The sequence below is a fragment of the Ixodes scapularis genome, unplaced genomic scaffold (assembly GCF_016920785.2).
Source record: "Ixodes scapularis isolate PalLabHiFi unplaced genomic scaffold, ASM1692078v2 PGA_scaffold10__122_contigs__length_95168666, whole genome shotgun sequence".
NCBI lineage: Eukaryota > Metazoa > Arthropoda > Arachnida > Ixodida > Ixodidae > Ixodes > Ixodes scapularis.
The window spans coordinates 71,609,888-71,634,252 of NW_024609836.1; the positions used below are offsets into that span (position 1 = coordinate 71,609,888).

Here is a 24,365-nt window from a genome sequence, read left to right on the forward strand (position 1 = left end):
TATGTTCAGAAACTAAAAAAAAAAAAAAAAAGCACATACGAGAGTAACTGCATATGTGAAGTGGTAGGAGCTTCTGTTATGCTACATTCTGGTCCCTTGCACAAATATGTTGCTTAATCCTCGCAGATGCACTTTTAGAACTATTTGACTGTTTTAATAGGATCTATATGTGAATATTTGGGCCTTAACAAAAATATTTACATATCCTGGGCCCTGTATCTATAGATTTACTATGGAATCGATTTGTAAAGGTGCGGAGAAAACATTAATATCTTAACAATTTGAAAGTAAACATTGCTGGCAAGCTGTGTAAATTTTGTATGGTTTGTTTTATTTTGTCGCACATACAGATGAGCATGGAAGTAAAAAATATAGTATAGCCATAATATTTCCCCTGCCCGCATGCAATGCATGCTTCTCCCATCACACAGAGGCGCTGCGGGAAAGCGGCATTGTGGTAGCCCCAATTTAGGAACTGGGCCAGAGGCGCAGCGCGGTAAGAAAAAGCCTAGCGAAGCTCGAATGCGGTAGTATCAGTCCCAGAACTAGCACGTCTATCGCTGCAACTACCCTAGAAATATTGCCGTGTTACGATAGATTACACCCTACCTCGTGGATTACACCAAGAAGCTCTGCGTGAAACCAGTGAAACTTCAGCGCCGCATCACAATTAACATCAGTTCGTTCATGGGGTTCGGTGAGATGGTTTCTGTTTGTGTTCGTTTGTGTCAACTGTCAGTCTTGGCTCGTCGGGTCTTTTGCCGCTGAGCCACCGCGTGGAACAACATGAAGATGCTTACAGGTAAGAATCTCTTTTAACCCGGCCTTTGCATTTATCCATCGTGCAAGCCGCTACCGTAGCACCCGATGGACACGACGCAGAACGCTCGCAGTGTTAGGCTTAGGTGAGCTCTGCGTAAATAAAACACAAATAAAAGGCGTTATATGCTTGCACTCGGAAGACGAGCCTATGAGTGCATCTTAAATTCAACCGATTATTTGCCCGGATAAAAGCATGGAATAATAAAACCGGGTTCGGTGGGAGCTTGCGACAATACGCGTGCGTTTGCGGCGTCAGCTTGCGACTGACCCGAAAATTCGAAGCAGTTCGTTCCACTACAGGACGCGCGGATAGGGACAAGCTGTTGCATGCTTTGCTCTAAACAGTATTTCCTTACAAGTCGTTCGTAGTGTTGTGGAAGGCACGAGCACGACCGCGTAGCACTGGTTAATGCCTCGGTACTCGAGCGCTTGTGCAACGTACGCAATGCATTTTTTTTTTTTTTTTGAGCCGCGCGAGCTCGCGCTTTTCGCAAGAGTTGTAAGATATGGAGCTCGTACGGGTGCTGTGTTATAAAATAATGTTGATATCGTCGCCTAAAAATCGGAGCTCGCATTTTAAAGGCCGCGCGAAACTGTTGCATCACTCCACTCTGCAGCTTGTTTGCAGTGTGCCTGCAACCGTTCCTGGCTAGACTTCAAGTGCTGCTAGACTTCGCGTGCACGAGTTGCGAGCTCACACACGTAGAACACTGCATCTGGCACAAGTCGTGAAATGCATCTCAAGAATGAATAGTAAAATCTCGCACCTAGCTCTCACTGCCTAAAAATCTTGGCCTCGCTGCATGGAGCTGTAGCACCCTTCAACGTATAACATACCACCCTAAACTTTGTTTGCCATGTTGTAGGTACTTGCAGAACTCTTAAGATACAGCCATGTTTATATTTAGCCAGATGTACACACATGCACACTGGATTGTGCAAACACTCTGTGAGATATATGGAGCCTGTGCTGTCTTATAGTGTGCATACAACAATAAATTGCACACATTCTATGAGATAGAGGGCCTGTGCTGTCTCATAGATATGTGCATTAAAACCTTCAAAATGCTGAGTCACTCTAGCTCTCAGTGAGATGCATGGTCAAGAAGTCAAATTTGGATGTTTTACTTACCAAACCAACAAAGGGCATCTAAAATGCCCCAGCGGCGGGCTGGGAATATTAATTTTGACCACCTAGAAATCCTTTGACATGCAACCGAAATCTCGGTTACACGGCGCCTTTTCCGCAATAAGCCTCCGTCACATTGCAGGCATCTTTCTCGGTCGAGATTCAAACCCGCCACCTGGGTACCCATAGGTACCTCGGAGCCACCGAGGCAACGAGATGCCCAACTGATTTTGTTGCAACTGTCGAAGAGGCTCTTGACATGGCTTCTGTGCGTGCGCACATTTTTTGTGCAGTTCCCACCGAAGCGACGGCATTCCTGGGGGCCGTCGGCATGATCCTGGTGGTATTGGTCGTCTTCTACCTCTACCTGAACAAGAAGCTGTGCTTCACCACCGTCGGTGGCTTTCCCTGCTGCGATGTCGCACCGACACCACGTGAAAAAGAGAAGAAAGTGGCAGCCAGGGATCTAGGTGAAGTCTTTGTTTTGTGCATTGGTTTTACACCGCCGGGTGCATGCGGGAAAGCATCACTAAACTTTTCACGTTCGCATAAGTAAAGTGGCGTAGAAGAAGGCTAATCGAATACCCTGAGAGGTGGCTATTGGTGGCTATGCTTTGAAACACAATTTAGACGAAGCCATAGACGCCTGCGCCTGGGCCATCCTTTTTATGGTTTGTTGAAAGCTCCTGGAAATCTGCTGTTCTCCGTATGAGAAGTAAATAACTCCCATTTTATGAATATGTGCATATGGATGACGTAGACCAGTTTCTGCAACCAGAGTTGCGCATCACTTCTCGTTAGAAACCAAGAAATCAGGTTTGCTCCTACAAAATATGAGATTCGTCCATTGAGAATTTCAGAATGTATTTTGAACATTGCCTAGGTAATAAAGGACAATGCAGCTACAACCTTGTGTTGGTCTACCCTTCCTATACTCCGTCTCACTGTGACTTGGCAAACGGCGAAGGTTACGGCCCGTGCGAGCCAGTCAGCTGTTGGAGGAAGACAGGTGGCTGTACTCTATCTTGCTAGTTGCACGCAGTGCTTTTGAAGTTACGGGCGGTAGAAGGAGAGCTGCTTTTGTATGAATTTCGAATGACGGGCTAATCTTCTAGGAAAGAAGTCTGGGACGCACAAAAGGAGGTCAGGGTAACAGGGGAGTTTCTCGTTCCCCTCTTGTCCAACTGCTTTAGTTGTGCTCTTGTCCCTGTGTTTTTGGTAGAGATTGTAAAGTGCCTTGCTTCCGCTCCAATTGCTCCAATTGGCTCGAAAGGGCCTCAGTGTTTGCTCTTCTCCAAGTTACGGTGAATTGAAGCATAGTCCTTGTCCAGTTCTGATGCCTTGTGGTTCGTTTCCTTCCCGGTCTAATTCCTAATTCCGTACATCTTGTCTCTGCTTTAGTCTGGCATTTGAAAGCTGACTCACGAACCTTTCCGATCGGTTTCAGGCAGCGCATTTGCGTACGAGGACGCCGAGTCATCCACAGACAGCGACGAGGAAGTGATTCAGCAGCTGCATCATTCGGCCAGCACGCAGAGTGGCTTCCTTGGCAGTGCAGCAGTGCGGAGAGTGTCCTGCATGGGTCAGTCATCTGAGCCCATGGGAGGCAAGTTACCCAATCAGTCCAACCAAAAGTGGGCCCCGATAGAAGAAGAAGGAGTTTCCGGCTGTTGTAAAAGAACCTCGTGGATGGCTCGAGTGCCAGCCGACCTCTTGCTAAGTGATGCATTTCTTCAGCGACATGTCAACTGCCACTCTAAGGCTTCTAGGAGGCCCCAATTCCAAATTCTTCCTTCTACCTTCAACCATCTCTATGTTTTGTCTCAGTTCCCAACCCAGCAAACAAGAGAATGGCAAGCTGACCATTCCCTGACATGTGCGCCATACTCGTTGGCATGCGTAGAATAAACTGTTGCTCATATTTTTTTTTTTTTTTCATTTTTTACGGTATGTTGGAGAAGTGAGTGGTGCTTGTAAATGTAACATGGTTTGCACTTCAAATAGTTTTCAGCATTTTATTTATATAAGGCTTTCAAAAGTAGTACCTGAATCCCCAAGAAAGGCCCAACATGCCACCATATTTTTCCAGCTCTGAATGAGCTGGGGTGTTAACTATTTTAGCACAAAAGAACAATCTTATATTTTCACGGATGACGAGTGACAAAACAATGATAAAAGTTTAATGGGGCGAACTTGTGGCACGCAAAATCTGGCTTTGCAAGCATTGATGGCGGCGTAGCAGCAGGTTCGGCGAAAGACAGGCTCAATGCAGCACACTTCGACTGCTTTTACACATGTTCTGAGTTGAGAATGGTCCTAAACTAACCCACACAATCGCTGACGAGCATGTACTGAAACTGTCTGATGGAGTGCCAAACCGTAAAATGAAAAATACCGGTGGGATTCGAACCTGGCTCATCCGTGTGGGAGCCGCGCGCGCCGCCAGCTCAGCTATGCACGCAGCAGTATCGGCTTGCATCCTGGGCATTGGTTGCAGGTCGCCGTTCAAACTACCGTAAAATACGGGACAATCGCCCACTCAAAATTTGGAGATAATCGCGAAAAAATGGGGCATGTGCGCCTGTCCGGTGATCAATTTTACATATAAAGGTACTGTGCATATTCTCTGAAATCTTAACCAAATTTGGGAATGGACGCTTAGTTTGGAATAGGCGGATGCGCAGTATTCTATGGTATACAGGATGTTTCTGAGTGCTGATCGGTTGTAAAAAAATAATAGTTTTTAGGATAAAATTTAAGCTTCCAAAAATTTGTTTTTTTCCTATGCTCAGGTAAGAAAACGGCAAGAACTGTCTAGTTGACACTGCTCGTATCTGCAGGATCTGCTTTCGGGCGTTCATCTTATAGAAGTTTCACGCTTTTGCTTAATGCTGTACCGTCTACGAGTTGCAGTGTCGATCAGATGATTTATGCCGGTTTTTCCCCCATGTGCATAGGAAAAAACAGGTTTTTTAGGCTTACATTTTTTTTTTTTTTTTCTGGAAGTCTACAGTTGTAAAATATTAGTGTGTTTGCATTACGTCACATTTCTCAAAATCGCGGGCTCTCGCGCCAGCAGGCAAAGGGGCGGGCCAACTGCCGCAGCCTGACCTGGTATCCCTGGTGGAAAGCGGGCGCGGGGCGTCGAGTGGCGCCGACACGGCGGATGAGGAGGACGGTGCCAGCCACCGCTCCCGCACCGTGGGCGGGATGCCGTCCCAGGTGTCCACCTCGGCTACGGTCCGGAGCGCCCTCCACTACGAGAACGGCGCCTTCCTCAAGGCCGAGGACTCCCCGCTGTCCCTCATGGCATGCGGAGGCACCGACGTGAGTTGCCTCCCTCGAACTATTGTGCCTGGATTGCGTCCCCTGTTGCCATGCTCACCGCTTCCTCAAAAGCGGTTCCTCGATTTCCGCGACGACTGCGTCAAAGAAGTGTCACACCTTTGCCTGCCGTGATACCGGCGTTGTCGTAGTGGCAACGGTAGACATGGCAGACGTCTGTTGTGCTGTAGGTCGCTCTGCAGCCAGGCAGTCGACAGAAACCGGGGCAGGTTCGAAACGGGACACCGCGAGGACGCTACCGTATTTACTCGAATCTAACGCACACCTTTTTTCCGGGAAAATAGGTCCGAAAATACCATGCGTGCTAGAATCGAGTGCGACCCAAAACTGTGCTACCATATTGCCATCGACATTTCAAAATGGCCACTCCATTACGCGCATAGAGATCAAGTATGCGCTAAGAGGCTTAAAGCGTAGCCTGCGCTTAGCGTAGTCGTGTGTTTCCTGCGTTCGTATCAACATGGAAGTTCCCACTGCAGACACATGCTGCGTTCACCATGATGCTGGATTCAAAAGAAAAGTGATATTGTGCGCGGATAGCGATGGAAATCGGGCCGGCATCACGTGCGTTAAGTGTTCCAGAAACTTGCGTGCGGGACTGGTGCAAGCAGAAAGAAAGGATTTTGGCCAGCAAGTCAACGCGGAAGGGATTCAGTGGACTGAAGAAGGGCCGATTCCCCAAAATAGAAGACCCGCTTGCAGAATATGTCGTCCAACAGCGGTGACGAGTGATGCATATCGCCCCATGGGCGCTGCCCCGGTCAGGCGTCGTGATGACGACCTTGCCGGCGAGAGACAGCGCCGTTAATTTCATCGCAAGATTGAAGCATTTGGAATAAACCTTCGTTGTTCCAAGTGAGAAAAAGTTTCATTTCTGTATCGAACCTACAGAATCTGGTGCGCGTAACAATCAAGATCATCGCGCGTTTTTTTCTTCTTTTTTTTTCGGATTTTGAAAATTGGGTGTGCGTTACAATCGAGGGCGCGTTAGATTCGAGTAAATACAGTAACCCTTGTGTCCGCGACATCCGACGGCTTGACACGGTGGCTCCTGGGACTCAGTTTTTCGCCAGTTGGGATCACTTTTGACGCACGAATGGGACGGGATCGTAAGCACGCCTGCGAAGACACGTGGCAAGCGCTGTACTCGGAACCCAGTCGAGGTGGCGTGCCTAGATTTGAGGGCGTTTCTGACCATTCGATCGAGGTCGGTTTACGGGCTGCGTTTGTAACGTGGGCTGCGAGGGGAAGGCGAAAGTATCGGATAGTCTGTGGTGTCTCCAGGCTTGGCTTGGCCTCTCCGCTCGCCATCTTCCTTGCCGGGCAGCTACGCGTGTGTGCATATGTGTAGAGAGCCTAGATTGAAGAGAGGGTCCATCTTGGACCGTGGTGAGCATTTGCAATTTAAATGCAAATGCCTCCTGCAGATACAGGTCGCAAGTGTGTGTGTGCTGCGTTTTCGTGTGGCGAGAAGGAAAGCGGTCGGAGGGGCAGAGATGTTTGCAGACGATGAACATTTTTGTCACTTGCTCGCTGCTCTTATTACAAACGCGGCCCATAAACCACGTTACCCCGGCCGAGCAGTTGAAAACTTTGAAATACAGGCTCTCTACACAGGAGCAGCCAATCAGCACAGGAGGTTCGCGCCATGATATTGCAGATTCTTTCCGTGGTTTGAGTTGCTCGAAGAGGTCGGTGTTATGAGGATGAAAACGTAGAATAGTGGAGAGAACTGTGTCCTTCTTTTTAATTTTGAATGGTTTTGATTGCATCACAAAGCTCATTGCGATCAATGCTTGCCTAAGGGGGATTGCAGTTTTTGTTGATTTTATTCATACATACCATTTTTCTTTTTATTAAGTGGTGGGAGGGACGGTAAAATAATGTAGCACAAAAAAAAAATAGAAAAATAGCTCAGAAATTGAAATGTTTAGCATACAGGTAACTCGAAATGGTGTTGGGTATGGGTAAATATTCATATAGTTGAAATATAAACTAAAATGTGCTGTGCCAGCTTGAAAGATGTGCCATGTGAAAGCTAAAAGAAAAATTAAAGACAGATTATGGGCTTCAGTTGGTGGTATTGCATAAGAAGAGAATATTTGTTACTTTACCTTATATAAACCAGAAATCTTCCAGTTGTCTCTATCATTCACATTAACCCTAAATGAACTGGAAGTATCGGTAAATGAAATAGCTCTTTTATAATAGCAGCCAGTCTGTAGGCACGGTGGCAAGTCCGTGTGACTAACATTAGTGGCTCTTACTTTCTACTCAAATTTTAAAGAAGGTATGGGGCATATTGCAACGATGATTAAATCAATTATTGGTGGTGATTACACTTAGAAAGAAGAAAAACTTTCTGTTTCTTTAGCAGATCCCAAAGGCGCTCTGAATGCAGAGCATTCGTAGGTCCTCTGTGATGTCACGTCATGTCACAATGTCTAGTGACGTCACAGTTTATGTGACATCATTGTGTCACGTGACGTCGCAGTGTGATGTGACGTCATGGTGTCGCATGGCTTCACAGTGTCATGTGACATCACAGTTTCATGTAAAGAACGATGACCCGAGAATTTCGTCTCCTGGGCCTTGTCACCACTCCAGTCTCACGTCCTGATACCAACTGTCGTGAACACCGTGACGACATCATCATTGAGGCTAACTATGTGAGCACATGCATGAAAACCCTAAGAGCTGGCACTATAAATGCTATATGTTTAAAAAAGGTACTCATCGATTCGTTGCTCTTGAGCTTGGGTGCTCGAGGGCTAACAGCGGCACCTAATGTTTCGAAAGGAGCCTATGCTGCTGGATCTGGCCGAGGAAGAGCTTCGCTGCGTCGGAGCCACGGGACTGCGAGGAGATGTGGGTCCGTCGGAGTCCACCACCCGCTGCGGTGCCCTGGAGCTGACCTTCAACTACAGTCCAGCCTCGCGCAAGCTTACGGTGGGAGTTCTGCGTGCCCACGACCTCCCCAGCCGAGACCGGGGTGGCGCCAACAGCGTGCAGGTGAGTCGCGTAGGCCTGCCTCATACCGCTGTTGGCACTGGGTATGCAAGAATGTCAGCAAATTTAAAATATTTCTGTTGGAAAGTTTCAATTTGAATATTGTGGTGAGAATATTTTGACCTGAATATTATACCTAGAAATTTCTGTTAAAATATTTTGATTATAATATTTTTTTATTTGAAAACTTTTACTAGAATATTAGGATTTGAGTATTTCCTTTAGAATATTTTTATTAAAATACTTCGATTTTAATATTTTAATACTAATATTTTACAAGCTTTTATTGATACTCTTGGCTTCTTGGTAGGGCCTCTAAAGGATTAAAAACAATAAAATACTACAGGAAAAGCTGCCTTTCTCACACCCACGCATGGGATTAACATATTCACAACAAGCGAAAGTGTAATTCTTTGAACATTTAAATTGAGATATATTATGTACTGTAGAATGCTTTAAAACATCTATAGAATTTTCTATTGAGAGATAAATGGACTTGTGATAACTTCCAGGGCCAAGGGAGCGCACTGTGAAATCTGAGCTTGTCATGCAGTGCTGGCTCTCATGTCACTCAACTTCGTTTCGTGATTTGCACATTGATAGTCAGGTCGACTTTTCGTGGAGTTCCTGGCCACATCCAAAGGATTGCTCAGCTCTTATTTTTCACTGCTTATCCCTGGAATGGAACACAACCATGTAGTTTTTCAACCGAGTGTCTGATCAAATCAAGTAGGCAAAAAGTTTGAACATCAGATTGAGTATAAAACAAAGTGTAAGTGACCTCTTTTTCGCGATTCGGATGTAACATATTGGCGCGTCCCTACCTTTGTGTGTGCTAGGTGCGTCTGCTGTTGCTCCCCCACAAGCGGCAGAAGTTCAAAACCAAGATCCGGCAGGCAAGCCAGGACACCCGTTTCGACGAGAGCTTTGCCTTCAGCCGCATCAGTCCCGGTGAGCCGTTCGCCGTCGTTCGGAATGGGACAGGGATTCAGCCAATGAAACATGATTATGCGGTTATGTGCTTTTATGCTTGATTAACTTTTATCCCACAAATACACATGGGACATGTGGGTTGCACTCGCCTCCCCACTCCTACTGCTCTGTTGAATCTTTTCGTGACGTCAAATCACGTGATATGGTCATATGGAGTGGCAAGTAGCGCGCTTCTCACATGCCTCTCATTTTTGGCATAGCAAAATAGCTGCCGCACCGCGATCAGAATCTTGGGGTTGTGGGTCTGATTCTTGTTGGGTGACAATTGGAATTTTATTCTTTCTCCTCAATTGCGTGTTCTTTTGTATGAATTTTCCCCTGAAATTGTTGTCGCACGTTTCTGGACGGTTTTTCGTGCCATTCTGTCACTCTTTTCTAAAGTATCCCAGCCCTTAAACACATGCTGTCTCCTCTCCTGTCACAGTTCACATCCTGCATCAGCGCTAACTGTCAGTCGTATGAAGCGATCTCGGGAACTAACCGCGAAAGTGCGGCTTGTTGCGCATCAGGAGGTAGTGATTACACAAATGCACAGGATTGAAATGCTTGTCCAAGCAAAAGTTGACAGGAGTAAGCTTTCAGTTCATGTGCTGTGGACCTTGCAGCTTTTCTGGCTGGGTGCGTGCATATAAGCCAGAGTGCTGTTTTTCACCGCAGAGGAGGTGAACACGATGGGCCTGCGAGTTCGGCTCTACGGCTGCGAGCGTATGCGTCGGGAGCACCTGGTTGGAGAGACCGTGGTGCCCTTCTCTTTCCTTGGGCTAGACCAGCAGACCACCCTGTGGCTGGTTCTGGAACCTCGCTCCAACCTGGCTGTGAGTTCAGCCCCGGTTCAGCCGGGTACTCTGGGGGAGTTTTGCCTATCATTGATGCAACAGACTGGTCATTTGGCCACTGGCAATTTTGCCCGATGATTGTCCAAATTGAGATACGAGGCAATCAAATCAAGTCTAGTTGTGGGAACCTGCACGAATTTAAAGCTGCATGTTCTTGTTTAGATATCTGTGCAGGCTACCATTGATGCAAAAAAAGTTAGGGAAAAATGTGGCAGCAGATTGTCAGAACAGATGGTTGCATCATCAAATGGATGAGAAAAGTATGATTTTATTACAACATTTAATGGAGCAGTATTTGCATGACTGCTGTACTATTTTTCTGGGGAAAGATAGCAACTCGTGGGATCTTAGCCGACATACACTCCCATTTTTTTAGCTAACTGCTTCGTGCTTGTGCCCTTTAGTGGGCATGCTGACAAGGTCTTTCTGCTTTCTGCTGCCGTGGTCCTCTGCACAGCACTGGGACTCCAAGTGCGAGATCTCGAGCCTGGCCCGGTCAGACTCTACAGGCTCGACGCAGTCCATGCAGCACGGAGGGCTCCCCGAGCTGCTGCTAGGACTGGCCTACAACGGCACCACGGGACGCCTAGCCGCAGAGGTCATCAAGGGCAGCCACTTCCGCAATGTGGCCATGAACAGGGCACCAGGTCAGTGCTGGCTGTCGGCTTTACTGCTTCACTCGCTCATCGGTTCGACTCGGAGAGTGACCGTCTAGAAGCCTCAGTGTAACATTTACTGTTACTCTGAGGTGTGCCGTGTAGCGTAAAGGATTTAATTTTCGTGAGGACCCAACATTCGCGAATTTCGCGTTTAAAAAATATAGTACAACAAAATCGATCTTGTGAATACATCACCTGGTGGTACCAGATACATAGCATACCAATTGCAAAATATTCAACAATATACCGTATTTACTTGCGTAATGAACCCACCTTTTTTTCAGAAAAGTAAACTTCAATTTGTGGGGGGGTGGGGGGGTTGGGTTCATTACGCAGGATGAGGAGAAAAAAAAAAAAGTTGCGACAGATTTATAAGAATTGAAATTTCATATCACGATGTAGATAGGAAACTCGCTATTAAATAAAACCTTACCTTTTAAAAAAGTAAAAGCGCATACACTACATATACGTAACCAGTAAAAGCCCATTTCGGTGCATGAATCTCGTTGTCCAACCGCTGCTGGCTTCAAAAATCGCAAGCAGGAATGCCGTGATTTCTGGCTGTGGCCCGCGCATGGTTTTGAATCAGCACAGTGAAGGCTGTGCAGTGTCCCACTGCACAGCCTTCACTGCAGAGCCTCTTCACATAATCCAGAACTTCGTTCTCCATGAGAGGAAACTTGAAACTAAACACAATCCACACAAAACAGAAGCAGCGATGAAATGGCGGCGATTTTACGTTGTTTGTTACTTTCTTTACATACTGTCGCGCTTGCATGGCGCTATAAGCAAGGAGCTTTCCATTGCAATCGACAAATGGCGCTCCGCCACGAAAAGGCACGTTTTTTAAACTGTGACTTGCGTCGTTCGCGCTTGCGTCGCGGAGACTGTTTAACATGGTTCTTAGACTTTTTGGCATCGTTGCTTGATATATAACGGTGTGATGTTACGTTATTGTGATTGTCTACGGCACCGCCGATCGCACCAAAATAAAGTGAACAGATATAACACACCAACTTTTGAAATGGGGTGCTCCCCCACCCACATACACACACACAAAAAAAAAAAAAAGTATTTCCTCAAGGACAAAAGTGGGGGGTGGGTTCATTACGCGAGTAAATACGGTATGCTTTGCAAAATTAGCGAAATATTGAAATCGCACAAATAAAGTTGTTTACGGTATGGCCCGCGTGCCAGTCAATCGGTGGTCTGGGGTTGTGGTGATAGAGCGGGTAGCCTAGACAATTGTGTGACTTCGTGTGACATCGTGCCGGAATGCAATGCAGCGCGCTCGTGGCGGCGCTCAGTTTACGTGACCGGGGAGGAATTTGACTGCGCAGCCGGCAGCTTGCGAAGGCAAATACCACAAAATCATAGGAGGCGGATGGAACATGTAAAAATGTAGAGCCCTTCCACTTCACGTGAGGATGCAGGACCAGCAAAACTGTTATCTCAGCAATGTCTGGGACGACCTCAAGGACAACGCCTAGAGGACGACGTCTAGAACGATCTCAAGGACGACCTTGGGGACGACGTTTAGGATGACCTCAAGGACAACATCTTGGACGACCTCAAGGACGACGTCTAGGATGACCTCAAGGATGACTTCTAGGACGACCTCGAGGACAACCTCTCGTACAACTTCAAGGACAATGTCTAGGACGACCTCAAGGATGACTTCCAGGACGACTTTGAGGACAACCCAACAGACGACTTCAAGGAAAACTTCTAGGACGACACCCTCAAGAATGACTTCTAGGACGATCTTGAGGACAACTTCTCGTACGACCTCAAGGATGACGTCTAGGATGACCTCAAGAACAATTTCTAGGACGACGCCTAGAGAAATTCATCCTTTCCACTCTGGTGAAAACCAGAGTGGAAAGACTGGAAAGGTTGCCGCCGTCGCTCTTAAGTGGCGGTAGCCGTCCGGAGTTTTATGTCGACTTTTGTTTGTGCACGGACGTGATACTGGGGAAACTAGCCCTTAACAGCTCCGCTGTAAAAGGAGCTCATGTTCACACTCGGAGGAAGAAGATGCCCGCACATAAAAGCAAAGGACTGATACCGCAGATCACGGGCACCGCAAATTTGCGTGTCACGATGCGATAAACACACAGGGATTCTCTACGAACCCCTGTGTCACGGGAAAGGATGCCGCAGGTTGCGGACGCAGCAGGTTCGCATTTCACGGTGCTAAGGACCCACGGAAATCCGCCGAGAACTCGCATCTCACGGGAACGGATACCACAAATTGCGGACGTAGCAGATGCAAGTTTTATGGTGCAATAAACACGTGGGAACCCGCTACAAACTTGTCTGTCACGAGAACCGATATCGCGCGCCCAGATCGCAGACAAAAAGGCAGGAATCCACCACAAACTCTTATGTTACAGGAACAAATACCGCAGATCGCGAACGCAGCAGAATCATACTTTACGATGCAATATACACGCGGGACCAACTCGCGTGGAATCGAGATCACGCACGGAGATCCTGGACAAAAACACGGGAATCCGCTATAAACTCGCTTGTCAAACGTGCCGGTGCAGCAAATTGCGCAGTTGATGCGATTCCCGTCGGACATTGCGTGACGTCTCACGGAAATCGGGGGGTGGGTGATATTTCGGAATTTTTATGTTCCAGATATTTAGCCAGAAAAACGGAATGGGCAGTCTTTCAGGGGAAAGCGTTCTCTCGGAACTTTACGGTAGTGTGATGACAAGTAGTTGTCAAGACCCGATTTGTTGCATGAAAGTCTGAGCAATGAAAAGTTCATCTGCCTCCCGGTGTAGTAAGACTGCTAGTCTAAGGTCTTTTAACATGCATCATACAGTGTATACACAACTGCACGTAATCGCAACTAATAAAGTTGTGCTTCTCGAAAAAATATGCGGACAAGGAGGTATACACGACGTTTCGGGCGGACGCCCTTCTGCATGTTGGTACAATGCTCATCCAGATAGAAGTGAGCAGAGCGTTGTCACTTTACCGAGCAGAATTTTGATTTTGAAAATTAGCTTTGGGCAGATTTGGTGCCCTCTGGTAGTATATCAGTTGATGAAGCAAGGGTAAGGTAGGGTGAAAAAAAATAACACAGTATGTTTTTGTTATTGTTACTGACAGACACCTTTGTGAAGCTGACGCTGATGTCGTCGAGTGGGCAGGAGATTGCACGCAGCAAGACCTCGGTGCGCCGGGGCCAGCCCAACCCTCTCTTCAAGGAGACTTTCGTGTTTCAGGTGAGACGGTTTGGTCGAATCTAGACAAACCTAAGATAACTTTTTAGTTTACTCGAAAATTGCCCGCTATAAAGTTAAATTCTAACCAGTTTTAATAAAAACAAAACCCCCGTCATTTTGAAGCCAGTTTGGTTGCTTTGTGACGGGCGACTTGGTTTTTATTTGGAGCGTTGGTTAGAATTTCAACTTGCAAGATAAAATCCATGCACCATGCATCTATGAGAAATGGTCACTTCTAATATTGTCGGAGCTATTTAAAACATGTACATGGTGAAAAGATGGGTGTGTTAAGTAGAGACTTGGAGTCATGGCTCTAGTCACTCCCTGCACTAAACGTGCCATGTGCACTTCCAGTGATCGTGACTCCAGTCAAACTCTAGAGCTCTCTGCCCTCAGATTTGGGATTGTGGAGTTATAAAGTTCTTCCTGAAGAGTGACACAGTTCCGCCTGGTCCCGCGGAGAGCGGATGCCGATCACGGATGGCTCACGCTTGTTTCGGCAGCCATTTCGGTACTGTTGGTTTGTGCGATAGATTTCATGATGGATGTATCATTGCAGAAGCAACAAAATGTGATTCATGTCATCGTATGGCCTTATGATAAAGTGAGAATGTGTTGGTAGTGTTGTGCAATTTGTTAAATTAATTGTCTGCATCCTTATGTCGATTTTTTCGTTGGAGTTGCTACGCGTAAGCATGTATAGCTTTGTAAACGCTGTTTGTTACTTCCCCTTGCTGGTGTCCACCAGATGTTTCTTGCGTTCTTTTGATCTCATTTCTGTGATGTGTGTTTATGGCAAGCACAAAGCAGAGTCGAACCTTGTGGTTCTCCTTTGGGCCAATACCTTTGGGAGTACCACGTTCGCGGCGAGACGCTCTACCACGAAGCGGGTTTGTACTCGCGTGGCATGCTGCTAGTTGAGCGCGAACAGACACTAGTCACGTTGGTAACGCTGATAAACTCTGTTTATTTACAATGAAACAAATAACAACAAAACAGCGGCTATAAGCTGGTGAACGCCGTCGGTGTGGAGATCGCCCACGGCCGAACGGTCGTTCACAAAGGTACAAAGGACGAGGTAAACGCTCACCGGTGCGCCGGACGGTCCCCCTTTGTCGCCGCCGCCGAATCCCAGGAAGAAGAGAGAAAGATACTCCTGTCCGCTCGTTTTAAGATAACGGCGGGGGCGAAGTGGCCAATCAAGGAGCGACACGTCGATCTCCTTTGTGCGGGGGTTCGTTACGGAAATCGCCCCAAAGGGGCAGAGGAGGAAGCCACTCACAGTGGTAAGCAGCGCCACCTCTCGCTACGTCGGCGCGGCCGTCACGGCGCGCCGAAACGCTGACGCGACAGAATGTTGAGGGATCACAATCCCCACAACCTTGAGAATGCAGCGGTTCTTGTTTGCGGCGTACATTGCTTGCACTCTTTATTGCTGAGGTAGTTTCACTAAATGATTCTGCAGCCGCTTAGCTAAATAAAGCAGCACAGCTTCTGCATTCCGATAAGGTGCACAGTATGTGTACAAAAAACTTCAGGATCCGACTCTGCATACCCGTGTTTTTTCCGAAGTGTCGACTAAGCAAAATAAAGCTCACAACGTTATCTTTATTGGCAATAGACATACATACTCAGCTGAATTCCGGTGTGCTTATGATAAGTTGCATTTGCGTCAGTTCCAAATTCAGGCGATATAAAGAGCCAACAGCGACACAAGCTCATTCTTGAGCAGCTGCAGCATCAGATTAGCTTCTTATGCATTCTGCTCTGTCGACAAGCCAGCCATCTTGCATTGTTTCCCAAGAAAAGCAAAAGGAAAGAATGCAACATAGAGGGCACGAACTGTTCAGAGGTGCTCTGAAGGTCCGTTTAGTGGAGAGACTGACGGAGTGACTCAAGTCGAAACCGTGGAGTCTCCACTTCATGCACCCCATCACGTACAAAAAATAGACAAGGTTTTTCATTAATCTGAAGGTTTTGCACTTGACCGAAGGTATTACATTAGACTGAAGGTTTTTCAGTCTAATACTTGATAAATGGTGCCAGTATGTTCTCCCATCGTAAGCAGTCACAAGCGGGCACGGTGAATTTGAGCACACCCAAACAGAAATGTGTGAACCAGCCTTTACCGTCGCAACTGTCACAGAGTGTTGGTACTGAACTCTAATTAACTTCTCAGACTGATATGAGCAGGCATGCTGTCAATTTGTGTACGCCGAAATATTCTTCCTTGGAATTTTTTTTTAAGAACACTCTCGGTGCAAGGTGGTTTGTAATTTTTGTTTGTGTGTGTCTGGTTCGTTCTGGCCTTGAAGGTTGACATCTTCGTGTGTCTGGTGGTGTTGTCAATTAAACAATTTTTGCTTCTCCGATTCCTTGCGTTAAAAGAGACCTCTGCACCGAGTTGGATGTAGCGTGCCCATGACTGTTGTATCGCTTAGTTAAGCGTGTGCGGCGCTCCCATCGTTGCTGCGCAGGTGGCCCTGTTCCAGCTGCCCGACGTGACGCTCATGGTGTCGGTGTACAACAAGCGGTCGATGAAGCGCAAAGAGATGATTGGCTGGTTCTCTCTGGGGCTCAATAGCTCGGGGGAGGAGGAGCTGTCGCACTGGAGCGACATGCGCGAGAGCAAGGGCGAGCAGGTAGGCTTTTCACCGGTGTGAGACCGTCACGGGGACTGACTGCACATTTTCATCACACTCACCGAACTTGATGGTACTGATTTCATAGGTGTTGCACTACGCTCGAGAGAGAGAAGGAAAGAGATCCCCCGGAGACTTGTTGTGGTGACTTGTTTCTTTTTGCAAGTATAGAACGGAGACCTTCGCTTTTTTGACAAGCAAATAGATGTTTGACTAAACGCTGGTCGCTTAGTGTTATTCGTTAGCAGACGAATTGGATTGCAATATTTATTTTTTTTCCTGTGCTTTGGGCGCTCTAGGAGATTTAGAAGTACCGTTTCCGGATTTGTCGCGAGCAGGTGCAAGTCAAGTATGGGGGTCAATATGTTTAATACCTTCGGCTCAGCGCTTCGATTTCATTTGTAAGCGGAATAGGAGCAGCCCTTCTTCAATAAGTTTGGGGAATAAATTTTTACCTAGGATTGAGCCAATCCTCCCCAGAAAACTATAATTCATGTTTTGAAATAATATAACGAAACAACCCAAATTCGAAATGCTAAGAAAGCAGCTATGCGAAATCGAAACCGTGACTGTAGTACACTTAAATGTTTATTGTAGTACTATGAAATGTTTATTGTAGGTGGCAACTCAAAAGAAACGAACCTCATCTCATCCCCCGAGTCCTCTAAAGCATTGTGTATTTTCTGCCGGGACTATTTCGGTGAAAAGACCGCGATCCCCAGAACGAACCCAAAACAAACCCCTAGGGAACCTCCCCGACGGTCCTCCTTTCCACTTCCATCCTCCCTTCCCTCTTTCTTTCCTCCTCCTTCTCGAGCGTAGTGTGACACCTCCGAGATCAGTACCAACTTGATCTGTAGTAATTTTGGTAGTGGGGAATAAAAATTAATGCTTGAAAAGCAATTGTCCTTTTCTTTAAAGGGACTCTCTTTTAACCCGTTTCAACATCTGCCATCGAGATAATTGCGTTCATTATTTTCATGTTCATGATATGTAACTTCCTGAAGATGTCACGGACATGAAATTCTAGCATGACCATGTTTGCAATGCGAGGGACAACTTTGCGTATTTTCCTGCAAGAAAGAATAACACCACGAATGTAATGTGAGGCTAAGTAATGAATAATGAAGTAGAACTTTCTTCAAATCAATCAGAATGCGTGACAGGCACAAAAGCCGTGAAAGTTTCAAAACAAAACTATGTGCTAGAAGCCGTTGAACGCAATGGCTGAGCTACCCTAAAGTCAGCTAGGGAGCTTAACATCAAGAGAATCGCACAGTACTTGTTTTTATGGATTTTGCACCAGTGGGGATAAAGTGCACAGAGTGTACAAACTACAAGTGAATAGCTGGAGATCTCCTCAGTTCGCGTAGATGCGGTATGTCAAACTGAAAGTTTGCCCGGTCTTTGCGCAGGTGTGTAGATGGCATGTGCTGTTGGAAACCTAATCCCAAGGGCGACGTAAATGTCCCGCGAAGTCGTCCAACCCGGCCACGGCCTGTCCCGTCTCCCTCACACCGACATCCCGAAGGAAGGGTGAGAACGTTGTCCTGTCGGTGCAGGTCGATTGTCGCCTAGTTCGGAGAGGCGGAACTAAGACGGGCCAATCCCCAACCAGTCTAGTTGCCCCACACGGATCCCGACATCTCCCAGTTGTCTGTGTGCAGCAGTTTCGGTTGGCATTACGCGGTCTGCGCCTGGTTGAAGAACACGGGTCGGTCAGGCCCGAGATTTCCAGTGGCAGCGCCGTGTGTTCGTGGGGCACACGCCGAAATGAGTAGCTGTCACCAAATTTCGTAGTGGACAGTTGGACAGCTATGATAGCAGCTTGCGATCTGTGGCTAGCGTTGCAAAGAAGCAGTGTTAGAAGGATTCGTAGCCATAGCACCGAGTTGTTGGAGCGAGTCTAAGGTTTCCGTGTTAGGTTAACTGGAATGTGAGCCAACTTCATATAAGCCGGAGACCAGGATAAAATTAAAAAAAAAAAAAAGAAAACAACCACACACAGCTTTGTGTTCAAATACACCGTGTTTGAGATGCTGTATGTAGTTGTTAATATTTTTTTCCTGGCCTTTTTTTTTTTTTTTTATGGGGTTGGTTCAAACGTCTATCGTTATTCTGCCTCGATTAAGGTGACAAAATGTCGTAAAAGCGTTCTTCCGCACTGTTCGCCCTAACACACGCGAGCCATTTCACCAGCAGTAGTCGCAGACTGCAAACGTGGAACTTCGCTCCCAGCCTTTTCTGCCGTTGTTTCCCGACAACCGAATTGAAGGCAGAAATTCCAGACAGTTCTTGGGCTTTGCTCGCGGCATTGCCTGTGCACGTTTCGGAGAGGCAGCGCCGTTTCTTCTGTAAATTGCAATACCGTCGGGAGCACCGGGCCCGTTTACAAACTCCGGTGGCACGCCTGCCCCGGCGTAGCCGCGGCGCTTTCCGAAAAGGTGTTGCCGACGACGGCTTTCCCAGGCCTCTTGTCCCGCCCCATCTCCCCACACATTTCGAAGTGCCAACCATCGTGGACGATGTACGTCTTTTGTCTCGCCTCCGGCAGAGATGCTCAGCCCTGCTGGTGGTTGTCCCTATGGGAGCAGACGAATAAAAAAAAAACAGAGCTGCGTATCACTCTCGTTGTCCCGCACTCGGGTTTGCAGGTATTTTTTTGGAGTGTGTGCCCAGGAAGGGCAGTGTCTTATCCCCCGGCCCTCAAGGTGTAATGTCTTCTGACGAGGAGTTTTTGTCTCTGGGTTGAGTGGGCGGACAGTGGAAATCAGATTATGCAGTTTGTTGCAAATACTCTAATTTAATTTTTTTTGCATTGGCGGTCGCCATTTCTTTGGCACGAAGCATGTGATTGGTTTGAGTCCTTGCCAAACGCTGACACAGCACTTGTTCTCGTACAAGCTGAGCCGAGTTCACGCCGAACGCTGATGCAATGTGCTCTTGTCCAATACTTGCTCGGGTATGCGATCAAACTATGGTGGATTCGGGCGATATGCAGCAGCTGCAAGATGGCACATACTTTTGAAGCTTACAGGAGAATGGTATATGGCATGCCCCCAAAGGCCACCTCAAGCAGTGGCATTTGTCCACCTTGCGTCGAGATATGGCCACGAGTACTTCGAAATTCGTGCTTTTGCATGCTGCGTGCCTAGCTTCTTCAAACTGGCGACACGCAGTGTACGAAGAATTAATGTCCCTGTAACTCGCGCAGTTGTATATCGATGTAAGTCGCATCAGTATAGTCAAACAATTCTGTGGGAATGATCACCTGAGCAACGTCTTTTTCCTAAACCACTGTTTTGCTGTGTTGAGCTGAAAGATTCATAACATAATAATAATAATATTGGTTTTATTCAGTGTTGTATTTTGGTTGTGTTATTGACTCTCTTAAATTTTTGAAGGATTGTATAACTTTGAAAACGAAAGGCTGAATGTTTTTCTAGAGATGAAAAGAAGATGACAGCCTAGTGTAGTTAATTTCCGATGCAGATTTTGCAGAATTTCCGATGCAGAAATGCAAATTTCCGATGCAGACTCGTGAAATTTGTGATCACCAGAAAGAAACAATGGCTGGGTGGACGGTAGCGACTGCACTCTTCGTAACAGGCAGTAGCTTGCGCCACCTATTGGTTACCAGTTGCTGTCTCTGTTTTACATGAGGCTGTATACCTCTTGGTTACCATGCTAGTCACGATATCTGACAAGCACTCGCTACGTACCCACATTGTGACTGTTTGTTAGATCTGTCAAGTTCTAAATAGGTTGCACATCTAGATCTTCTTAGTTTAGGTATTCCTCCCCAAATTCCAGCATCAGGGAACTGATTTCTTTTGTTCGCTCAATTGAACCAGGGACAAAGTAGCTGACCACGTACGCGTGACTCTGTCGTTACGTTTGACCTTGAGTGACCTCCCGCTGCCTGTTACTATGCATTGGAAGGTTCATGTTGAACAAGACAGTGCTGCAGGAAGCAGTATCTCTGTTAACCCGACACACTTCCTTCTTCCGCAACCGCCTCGTGTTTTTTTTGTTTTTTGTAGTGAAATCGGACTTGGTTTGTTTGTTCAAGTGGGATTCCCATGCAAGCATTGTCAGGGAGGCAGCTTTCGTTTACCTATCATTTTGTCATTTACCTGTATCGAGCCGCGAGTTCCCGCTTATATTCGCTTCTTTTAACGTTGAGTGTTCCTGCGCGATTGTTGTACCCTTGTCATTGTGGCCGCTCCAGTGTAAACTGTGGAGAGATCGTTCCTTTGCGACGCGATTCTCAACGTCTCTTGAAGGACCTTGTCTGACAATCTCTTTCCCCTGGTCGTTTCTCTCGGTGTGAACCTGTCGTTCAATGTGTCCCCGCAGTGCGTCTTTTCTTTTTTTGGCTGTCTGTTTCGTGGTTTGTTGCAGTCATCAATGGCGGAACTCGGACGGTTCTTTTGCCGCACTTAAAAGACTATTTTTCTGTCTAGGAAAGAGCATTGAAAGTGTTGTTGTAAGATGTGATGCGGTGTGCTACGCTTACGGGTGAGCTTTGAATTTTGAATCAGTTGCCTGAAGGGATTATGAAAAAAAATTTTGAAATTGAATTCTGCGCAGTATGATGGGAGCATATTAAAGTGTTACGGTTTCCAGCCTGAAGCATCGGTTCTACAGTGCAATTCAAGAGAAGGGGCAAGAGCTATTTTTCGATTCGGCGCCTGTTGTGGATGCCTTCGATAGCACGAAACGTGCGTCTCGTTGTGGGCGCAGGGGCCGATTATCTGAATCCCCATTACGTCTGCAGCACCAAATTAAGGACATAAACCGTTTTGCTTCCCAAGATACAACACGATGTAGGGACACCTCCAACGAAGTGTGCTCCTTCTATTTGTCTTCCCCTGTGTTACGACCGCTGTTCTCACAGACGCGATTCTTTCTTCGATCAGAATTGGGGGTAAAAATACCACCATACCGCCTGAAACAAAAAATAGACATGCCTTTTGCATCTTCCGCTCGTCGACGATTTATTCCGAGAATTATTTGACCAAACAATAAAACTCCCTTTGTGATCCCTTTAACGAGTAATCAAGAAATTTGTAAGCATGTGCAGGCCCAAAATTTCAGTTCCTGTTCAACATGCTTAAAGTAACAATAGGCCAAGCTGAAGGTGGAGGCAGTTGAGATCCCGGTCCTATCGTGCGCCAACTCTTGCGATGGTCTTGGCACGCCCGCTTTCTGAGGGATGGTAAGGTCGATGGATGGATATTCAAAAGTTGGAATCGGGCTTGTTGCGCGTCGTCTTGCCCGGCGTTGTTTGCTGGCTGTGTACATAGCCTGTTGTTTACTGCTTCGTGAGATGGAGCATTGTTGGAAGAGTCTTGCGTGTGAGCTGCGCCCGTCTCCCGAGGGAGCGGCAGTACGGGTGGCGCTGGTGCTGCGGTCACCGACACTACAAAGCGTCGCATAGTGTGACCAGCTTGAAGGAGAGGAGGAAATGTGTGGCACATGTAATGCAAGAAACTAGGCAAAAAAATTATTTTGCAAAACTTTGCCACTTCGTTCAATTAATGCGTGCTTGGAATTGCCTTACCTTCGTTAAATTGCTTATGCAAACAGATGAATGGAGCAAGAAGTTATTTATATCAAGAGCATGTTTACGTTGCTTCTTTATTATTCCTAAACTTCGAGGTGATATGGTTCCAATCAAATGGTTTTCAATATGTGCTGCTAGGTTTCCGGGTTTTCGGGTTTTATTTTTGGAGTCGTATGAGATTTGCTTTCACAACTTTGGCGGAAGTCCTAACGTCCGCTGAATTCCCCTATTCTCAGAAATTTTAAGGATAAGAAGCGCACTTCCACTTGGAGACATATAGGAAAACACTTTAATCCTACTTTCATAAACGCAGCCTCACAACAACACGTGGCTTGCACGTGATGTCATTGAACCATGCTGGTGGTCAATAAAAAATGTAGATTGTTTTGACAACTCCAGTAATAATACCCGATACTCCGCCAACGCCCTTGTGTGCGCATTGTGTCATTATCGGGTATTGTTACCAGAGGTATTGGAACAATCTACTAAAACTCTTTATCCTCACCTGTTCTTGCCGTAGAAAAACAAATTCAGCGGTCCGAAATGTATGCCACAAAAAGGACTTGCTGAGCGGCAAGACCGCCACAATTGCAGCTGATGCGACGTCGGTGCAAGCAGTGTACAACACAATTCAAAGTGTTTGATGTCAGGTGGCTAGAGACACTGCCAAGGTCACACAGTGTCGCGCTTGAAGTGTCGGTGACTGCAGCACCATCACTGATGTTGGTACTGGCTGTTACTGGCGGCACGAGCTGTTCGGTTTGACATCAGCGGTTTGTGGCTGCCACGGTGCTGAGGCGGCCGATGTTTCTCTCTGCGTGCGTGTCCGTGCGCGAAAGACTTTCTCATTGTTACCATGGTTACCTGCTTTTGCTGCCTTTGTTCTGGCGGTTGGTTGGGACAGAGCTCTCGCCCCCCAAAGCCTCTCCCTCTCGACCCAGCTGTTGCACATTAAAAGATTCTGAGAAATGTTGACACTACTCGAAGTCTTTGTCACTTCTTCTTTCCTCGACTGATTTTATGTTTTCCCCTTTTGTCTCAGGTTTGGTTTGGTTCCTGCGCCGTTTTCGCATGGTTTGGTTTTTGGCAAGTTTTCTGATCCAAAGGTAAGCTTTTATGTTGTTTTTTTTTCTCTACAATTTATTGCAGCATTGGCTTTTCAATGCCCCTCCCAGCGTCATGATGATGTGAGTTATAAATAAATAGCACGACGACACGTAGTGCCGATTCTTGTCTTATGTGTGCCTTTTTTCTGTCATTGTCTCGTTTGCACTATGTAATAATTTTTTGTAAATACAGGGTTGACAGATACTTAGAGACGAAGGGCCGGAACCCACGACACAATGAACCGACTTGTGAAACGATAAGGTATCTTCGTTACTCATTTGTCAGTTCTTTGCTTTGCCTATGTTGATCGCTTTGATTGCTACGCTGCGATTCGTGTAAAATAAAGGTTGCTTAATCTTGTCGGAGGCATGGCCCAGATAGATAGAGATAGAAAAGAAAAAAAAAAGGAAAAACATCACCCAGCCCATTAAAGGGACACTGACAGGGTATTTATGCTCGCCGAGGTTTTTAGTTGTACGTGACATATGAGAGCTCAACTACCCAGAACAGAATTTGCGGCTCGAAATTCGGTTTCTTTCCGCCCGAAAACCGCCGATCAAGAACTGGCCGGTTTGAGTCTCGCTCACTCTCTTTTCCGCGGTCACGGGCCGTTTTCTAAGGTATCGATGCGACCACCAAATTTAATCAAAGTCGTGGGTCACTGAAGGGACACACTCAATATTAAAAATAGAAAAAAAATATGAAACCCATTTTTTGTGGCTTCTAAAAACCTGCAAATACGTTGATTGAAAAAAAAGTTCCACAGACAACCGGAAGCATTCTGTGCGTGCGTCGTTTCGCGTATCGTGGGACTCGCGCGGACGGCGATGGCAGCGGACGACGGGCGTGGGACCTCTATTTCACAACTGTCGTTCGCGGTACCGGCGAATTTTGTCCGCCTTTAAAAGAGAAATTTGGGACTGTTCAAAAGGATTGGTATTCATGCCGTACGACACGCCCGACCACCAAGCCGATTTGCACGAAGACGTCTTCGAGCCGTCACTCCCTTCTT

General features: G+C 46.8%; 1 protein-coding gene across 3 annotated transcripts; it reads left to right on the plus strand.

Moving 5' to 3' along the window:
- Positions 1-477: 477 nt before the first annotated feature.
- LOC8031766 (synaptotagmin-14) lies at positions 478-23,473 on the plus strand. Of its 3 annotated transcripts, none has more exons than XM_042288674.1 (12): positions 478-802; positions 2,245-2,421; positions 3,399-3,557; positions 5,031-5,278; positions 8,096-8,308; positions 9,145-9,256; positions 9,956-10,113; positions 10,592-10,781; positions 13,920-14,035; positions 16,513-16,677; positions 18,093-18,213; positions 23,289-23,473. In XM_042288674.1, exons 1-11 carry the CDS (start codon positions 787-789, stop codon positions 18,123-18,125), a joined length of 1,587 nt encoding a protein of 528 aa, XP_042144608.1. In that variant the 5' UTR covers positions 478-786; the 3' UTR covers positions 18,126-18,213; positions 23,289-23,473. The 3 variants fall into 3 exon arrangements, with proteins under 3 accessions (XP_042144608.1, XP_042144607.1, XP_042144609.1); XM_042288673.1 differs by having other exon boundaries at positions 483-802; positions 5,028-5,278; XM_042288675.1 differs by having other exon boundaries at positions 679-802; positions 3,399-3,533; positions 23,289-23,453.
- Positions 23,474-24,365: the final 892 nt, after the last annotated feature.

Bases quoted from the DNA above. Each gene is read 5' to 3' on its own strand.
- LOC8031766 (XM_042288673.1), top strand. The intron at 2,422-3,398 runs GTGAAGTCTTTG...GATCGGTTTCAG, and splicing joins AGTGGCAGCCAGGGATCTAG to GCAGCGCATTTGCGTACGAG. The intron at 3,558-5,027 runs GCAAGTTACCCA...CTCTCGCGCCAG, and splicing joins GTCATCTGAGCCCATGGGAG to CAGGCAAAGGGGCGGGCCAA.